Here is a 6,604-nt window from a genome sequence, read left to right as displayed (position 1 = left end):
TCATAACATTTATTATATAGTTCTTCCATGGCACAATGGATTGTGAAAAAATATTCTTCAATTCCTGAATCTAATGATATAATTAATTAATTCTCTCAATTAAAAAAATCTTTAAAATCTTTTTTAAATCATTTGGTTCTTTGAGAAAAAAGAATAAAAAAAACTGAAAGAACTTAAATTTAAGTGTTTTAATTAAACAAACGATGGAAGGATATTCATTAATGAAAATGACAAGTTTTGATCCTGACAATGAAAGACTTTTTAAGAAAATATCTGATTTATTATTAAGTTCTGGGTATTATCGTGTTCGTTTGATGAATTTACTTCCATTTGACAAAATACTAGGTGGATTAGCATGGGGAATTTCTGCTACATGTTATCCATTAGAAATAGACTTATGGCTTGCATACTCTGAATATGCAACTATGGGATTAAAGCTTCAAGTAGCTGAAGGAGTATGTAGTGCATTAAAAGAAATGAAATGTCCAAGATTATTACAACCACATCAAATTACAGGTCTTGACTTTGGAGTATTACTTCCCGTTGTAGAATGGTTAATGACAAAAGTAGAAGAGGCAAGAACAATCATGGGAGATACTCTCAGAAATTATGCAGAATTTGTTTATAAGAAGTTTTATAAACCTGAAGAACTTGTAGTTGTTTATCGTATGGAAGAAAGTAATGATAGTCAGAAAACAAATTCAATTACCGATGAAGATGAAGATGAAACTAAACAACTTGAAGAAGAAATTACTCAAAAAAGAAAAGAATTAGAAACGTTAAAAGAAAAGAAAGATAAAGCTGAGAAATTTTTTAAAGGAATGAGAAGTACTGTTGAAGCCTTAGAATCAGAAAAAGAAGAAATAGAAGAACAAATTATTGAAATACAAAATACTGAGAAAGAAGAAGCAAAAGAGGAACAAGAAATTGTTATTAAAGCAAATGAAGTTGAAGAAGTTAAAGAGGAAATTAGAAAATTTAAAGAAGATTGCAAAATAAAACATGATTATTATATAGAAACAATTAATAATATCAAATCATCAATTGAAGATAAAGAAAAACTAGCTGCAATTGAAAAGATTGAAACACAACACCAAAAAGAAATGGCTAAAATAGAATTGTTAGAACATGCTCTTGGAGAACGTAAAAGAAATTTAAAACGTATTGAAAAAGAAATTGATGCTGTTCCTAGTAAATTTGAATTACAACAATATCAAAAACAACTTATTTATTTATCAATACAAACATCAGTTACTTTAGTAGATACTCGTTATTATTATGAAATGTATAATTACATGACAGAAGTAAAAGATTTATACAAAAGTGAATTAAACAATTTAGGAAATATTACTAAAGGAATAGAAGGAGTCAAAAATAATAAAACACTTCAACCTTTACTTGAATCAATAATCAAAGCTAATAATTCTTTAGAAGGGATGATAATGAAAGAACAAAAATCATTACAACAAAGTGAAGAGAATTCACAAAATATTTCAATAAAATTACAAGAAGTAATTAGAAAAGAATCTGAATTTTATGAGCTTGTTAAAAAGTTTGAAGATGAGATCTCATTAAATGAGAAAATTGAATCAAAAATTCAAGAACTTCAATTTAAAAAGAATCAACAAATTATAAGAGAAGATAATTAAGTAATGAGTTTAAAGTAATTTTAATTATATTATTCTTGTTTGCCAATATTATTATTTTTGAGACTAAGAACTTAAAAAAAATATAGAAAATAATAATTTAATTTATTTGTAAAAATGAAGAAGGTTTTAGAGAATAATAAGGATTATAATGAAAGAAACTTAGAAATATTTATTTTAACTGAATGTGAAGTTGCTTCTTTTGAAGACTTTGAAAAGATTTGTCAAAACCAAAAACAAGCGATTTGTCTTAAAACTCTTTGTAAAGGAATAATTTGTAAAACATGCAATAAAACTCTTTGTAATAATTGTTTTAATTCATCAGAACATGAAAATCATGAAATCGAAAGTGTTGAAGAGATTAATATTTGTTGGTGTGGTAACGCTCTTGAAGGTTATTTAGGATGTAAACATCATAATGGTAGTATTCAATTATTTCAAAAACAAAATAATATTAAAGATAGAATAAAGTTATTGATCTTAGAAATTTATAATTATTGTATAAATTTATTTATTCACTATGAAGATAAAAAAGAAATATTAACTATTGTGTTAAGAACATTATTAAAATTTTTACAATTTAATAAAGTACATAATATAATTCATGAATGTTTAAAAGAAAAAGAAATTATTCAGTTTTGTTCATATTATAAAGAATTATTAAAAAAACAAGAAACCCTTCCCTTCTTGAAATATTATTCATTAATTATAGAACTCTTATTCATTAATTCACAACTTCAAATAACATGTTTTACTTTAATAGAACAAAATCTATTACCTATAAAACTTCTCCATTTATTTACTACTCCATTTTATTTAACTCCAACAACATATCCTCAGTGTAAATTACTACTTAAAACTTTAATTCAACAACTTCAACTTCAACAAACTGTTCAATCGTTTCAATGTCAACATAAATTAATTGTAAGAAAGTGCCAGTCTTCTTTCTACTCAAATGTTCAATTATTAACAGAAGTTATTAATTTTATTGATGACAATATTCTTTTTTTATATATTGATTTTATCATTAAATTAAATGAAATATTATCTAATAATATAACCTTTGACTCTCTGGATATATCTTTTTTAGCACTTCATCAATACGTTAAAAAGGTTGTAGAAATATCTTGGAAAATTATTGACCAAATTTCAAATAAACTTCTTCTTAAATTTATAGAAACCATTTCATTCTATCTCAAAGAACATTCAACACTTCTTTATTTAAACAATCAATTTTATGATATTCTTATTGGACTTTTATTAATTGAATTAGATAAAAGAAAGATTATAAATAATGTTATTCAACCCATTCTTCCAGAGTGTATTCAAATATCATTTATTAGACTATCATCTTATCATCAATTTATTCCACAAATTGATTTTACTTTTGAAAATGAAATATACCCCTTGAGAGATAATCCAACTCTTCCTTGTGAATATCAAACATTAATGTCTTTTGCTCAGGGTGTTGGATATCAATATCCGATTGCTAAAATTTCTTCAATCTTTGAATTATTAAATTATGAGTTAAAAACAAATGGATTTAAATCTTTTATTAAAAAATTTAAGGAACATCATTTTGATGAACCCTTTATTTATCAATTATTATTACATTGTATCACCTTTGAACCAAATTCAACACTTTTTATTCAATCATCTATTGACTTGGTTCAGTTATTCACTTCTCCAACTCAAATTTATCATAAAGATTCAATAACTCTTTTAGTCCAGAAGCACTCATTACAACTTCCTCTTTCTATTGATATTTTTAATCCTTTATTTCTATTAGTTCCTCAAAATGTTCAAAAAAATATTTTCCATTTATATTCAACACTGTGTTATGCTTATGACTTTCCATTATTGTGTGGTGGTGCTGTTGGTGGATGGAAAAAGGAGTTGATAACTAACCAAGAAATACTTATCAATTTAAATGCTATTATAACTAGAAAAAATGAATTTGCCATTTTACTTATTAAATTCTTATGGCTAAGAATCAATAGTAATTGTATAATTCAAACACACCCAGTAAACAAAAGAATAGCAATTATCCTAAAAACGTTTTCAACATATAGCATTTTATGTTCAAATACAGTATGGAGGCTAGTGGGTGAATACAACCAGATAGATTCAAATCTCTATGAAGAGTTTTATAAAACTGCCACCAACCATAGTAAATAACAATAACACTGTCTTAATTTTTTATTTGTTTTATTCATTTTATTTCTTTATTGATCATCATTGTCTGATAGCAGCTATGAGAACTTATTAAAGATAAAATGAGGTTTTTAATAAAATTATTATTATTTAATATTGTTATAAACCCTTTTTTAATTCAAGGAATATATCAAATTTCATATCAATGTTATTGTATAATGTTCTTGGATAGTGCAAAGAAACCAAACAAGACGTTAGCACTGAAGGGATAGAGAAGAATGACGAAGTGGTAATAAAGTATCCAATAGGAATGGTAAAAGAAATACAATAAAAAGGTGAATAGAAAGAAAAATGATAAAAACGTGAGAAATATAATGGTCATAATGATAACACAAAGAAGAGTTATAGGACATAAGAGAATGAAATTAAAGTGAAAATAAAAATTAAATTGGAAAAGGAGAGTATGAAAAAATCAATTAAGAAATAGTTATAAAATGATTAAATTGAGAAATGAATGATTAAATTTTTCAATATTTTTTATTTTAATTGAAAATTGTGTTTTAAATAGTTTGTATTTTGTGTTGGTATTAAAAAAAAAAAGAAAAAAAAAGAAAAAAAAAAGATTTAAATAAAAGATTTAAATAAAAGAGAAATAGAAGAAATTAAATTGAAATAATAAATTTTTATTTGATTGATTTTATTTATTTAGAATATAATGAATTAATTTTTATTTATTCTTTTTGTTCTTTGGAGAAGAGGGCTGATGAGCTGGAGAAGAGTGCTGAGCTGCTAGAGAAGAACATAAGAGATAAAGAAATCAAATCTCTGTATATCAAAAAAGTGCGATTCAAAACTATGAGATGAAGAAAAAACAAAAGAAGAATTAGACCATACACAAAGAGAAAATGAAGAACAAAAACAATTAATATCAAAACAACAAGAAAATATCGAAAATTTTTTATCCCAGAAGGAACTGGAGAAGAAGAAAACAATGACCCTAGTGATAAATACACAACCAATATTGAGAACATCATCATCTGGGACAATACAAATGAACAAAACTACCCCTATGAAAAAGACAATTCTGGAAATAGAAGAAGAAGAGAGCAAAACACTGAGTATCAAAAAACAAGAAATAATAATCAATCAAGAAGAGAAGAAAACACAACAAATCAAACAAATAGAATTTTAATTGATGTGTTGTATTGATTTGCAATTAATTGGTTAAATAAGAAATTAAATAAGAAATTAAGATGAGAACAAATAGAAAACATAATAAAAGTAGTAAACATTAATGTAAATAATGAGAAAGAATACATTAATAATATTAAAAAGTCACATAGAATAAAATAAATAACTGAGATATATATTAAAATGAAAGTGAACTCCATCATAGAAGGGAAAGTAGAGTGTAATCCAATAATAAAAAACATTATCATAAAAAATAACTCTACTGATATTGATGATGAATACCTTAACTCTATCATCACTCAAGTTAAAGAAATGAAAATAGATAAATGTGTAAATATTAATTACTACTGGAAAATGAAAGAATCAGATAAATTAATAAGAGAAATTAATAATAAATGGGTATGGTCAGGAGAATAGAAAATCTGCAAGAAGATATGAAAAGGATTTCAATGTGTATGTATTACTATCTCCAAAATAAATTTATAGGAGATAAATTTGATGAAATAAAAGAAATCCTAAGGAAAATAAATAGACTAGAAGATCTAGTCAAGGGAAGGAAATGGTACAGAATAAAATGCATCATGAGATTAAATGAACAAGATGCAGATGAAATTAAAATGAAAGCACAAGAAAGAATAAAGTACCTAAAATATATGATGACAATGATTAAAGAAAGAATTAAATTTAATAAGAATGAAATTGTCAGAATCAATACAAATAAAATTATGTTTGATTCTAATAACAAAATCAAAATAAAGAAGAAAGACCCACAAAATGAAATATACCCAAATAACGATATTATTTTAGAATATTGGAAATTGTTATATGAAACACAGGTGATATTAAATAAGGAACATTGGAAAATAAAACAAATCACCTCGTGGAATGAAAGATACAGAAATTATGATAGTATCATCATCATATTAGATAATTTAAATTTAAGCCTGATGAAAATAAGTAATTGGAAAGCACCAGGTATTGACACTATATATGGGTATTATTGGAAGAGAATATCATCATCAAGAAATTCCATTCTTAATATCTTCAATGAATTGTTAAACTTCCCCGAAAACATCACTCTAGACATGGTAAGTGGAAGAACTATACTAATCCACAAATGAGGTGATAGGAACGATGTCACTAATTATCGTCCTATCAGTTGTACAAATGTAATAATGAAAGTATTTACCTCCATATTGAAAGAGAAGATTCACAATAGAATTAACATGAACAGTGATCATTAAAAATTAGTAAAAATCAATTATGATGTAAATTGCAATCTCTTGCTGATAAAGAAGGATTAATTAACAGTTATATGTTAAAGCAGCAAAAAGAAGAGAAATACCCAAAATATGTAGAGTCATATTATGACATTAAGAAAGCATATGACTCAGTAAATCATGAATGGGTAATAGAATCACTTAAATATTTTAATGTAGAGGGTGTCATCATAGACATTGTAGAAAGTATGATGAACAGATGGAAGATATTCATAGGATATAAATATAATGAATATCTAGGATGTATTAAACTGAAGAGAGGAATTTTACAAGGTGATTCCTTATCCCCTCTACTCTTCATCATCAAAATGAATATAATTTCTCAAATCATAG

General features: G+C 25.0%; 2 protein-coding genes across 2 annotated transcripts in view, besides 12 other annotated features; both read left to right on the top strand.

Moving 5' to 3' along the window:
- The window catches only part of EDI_160090 (Rho/RAC guanine nucleotide exchange factor, putative), a gene marked incomplete at both ends in the record, with an annotated part of 4,717 nt that extends 3,068 nt beyond the window's left edge, over positions 1-1,649 (top strand). The window contains one exon of the mRNA XM_001739127.1: positions 185-1,649. Within this exon, the coding sequence (XP_001739179.1) occupies positions 185-1,649 (1,465 nt within the window). The remainder of the gene's footprint in view (positions 1-184) is intronic.
- Positions 845-926: a microsatellite.
- Positions 1,650-1,720: 71 nt separating the features above from the next.
- Positions 1,721-1,765: a sequence feature (AT_rich).
- On the top strand, positions 1,764-3,824 carry EDI_160080 (uncharacterized protein; the record flags this gene model as incomplete). The annotated part of the gene is made up of 1 exon (XM_001739126.1): positions 1,764-3,824. The coding sequence occupies one exon, from the start codon at positions 1,764-1,766 to the stop codon at positions 3,822-3,824; it is 2,061 nt and encodes a 686-aa protein (XP_001739178.1).
- Positions 2,131-2,162: a sequence feature (AT_rich).
- Positions 2,207-2,249: a sequence feature (AT_rich).
- Positions 2,650-2,706: a sequence feature (AT_rich).
- Positions 3,825-3,928: 104 nt separating the features above from the next.
- Positions 3,929-3,966: a sequence feature (AT_rich).
- A 137-nt stretch (positions 3,967-4,103) lies between these two features.
- Positions 4,104-4,255: a microsatellite.
- A 62-nt stretch (positions 4,256-4,317) lies between these two features.
- Positions 4,318-4,348: a sequence feature (AT_rich).
- A 41-nt stretch (positions 4,349-4,389) lies between these two features.
- Positions 4,390-4,421: a microsatellite.
- A 1-nt stretch (position 4,422) lies between these two features.
- Positions 4,423-4,536: a sequence feature (AT_rich).
- A 13-nt stretch (positions 4,537-4,549) lies between these two features.
- Positions 4,550-5,914: a repeat region.
- Positions 4,919-6,604: part of a repeat region that runs on past the window's edge.

The sequence above is a fragment of the Entamoeba dispar genome, genomic scaffold, assembly GCF_000209125.1.
Source record: "Entamoeba dispar SAW760 scf_1105229461987 genomic scaffold, whole genome shotgun sequence".
In the NCBI taxonomy this organism is placed as follows: domain Eukaryota; phylum Evosea; order Mastigamoebida; family Endamoebidae; genus Entamoeba; species Entamoeba dispar.
The sequence above is the reverse complement of the archived record's forward strand: the minus strand, read 5'-3'. Positions and strand labels throughout refer to the sequence as shown.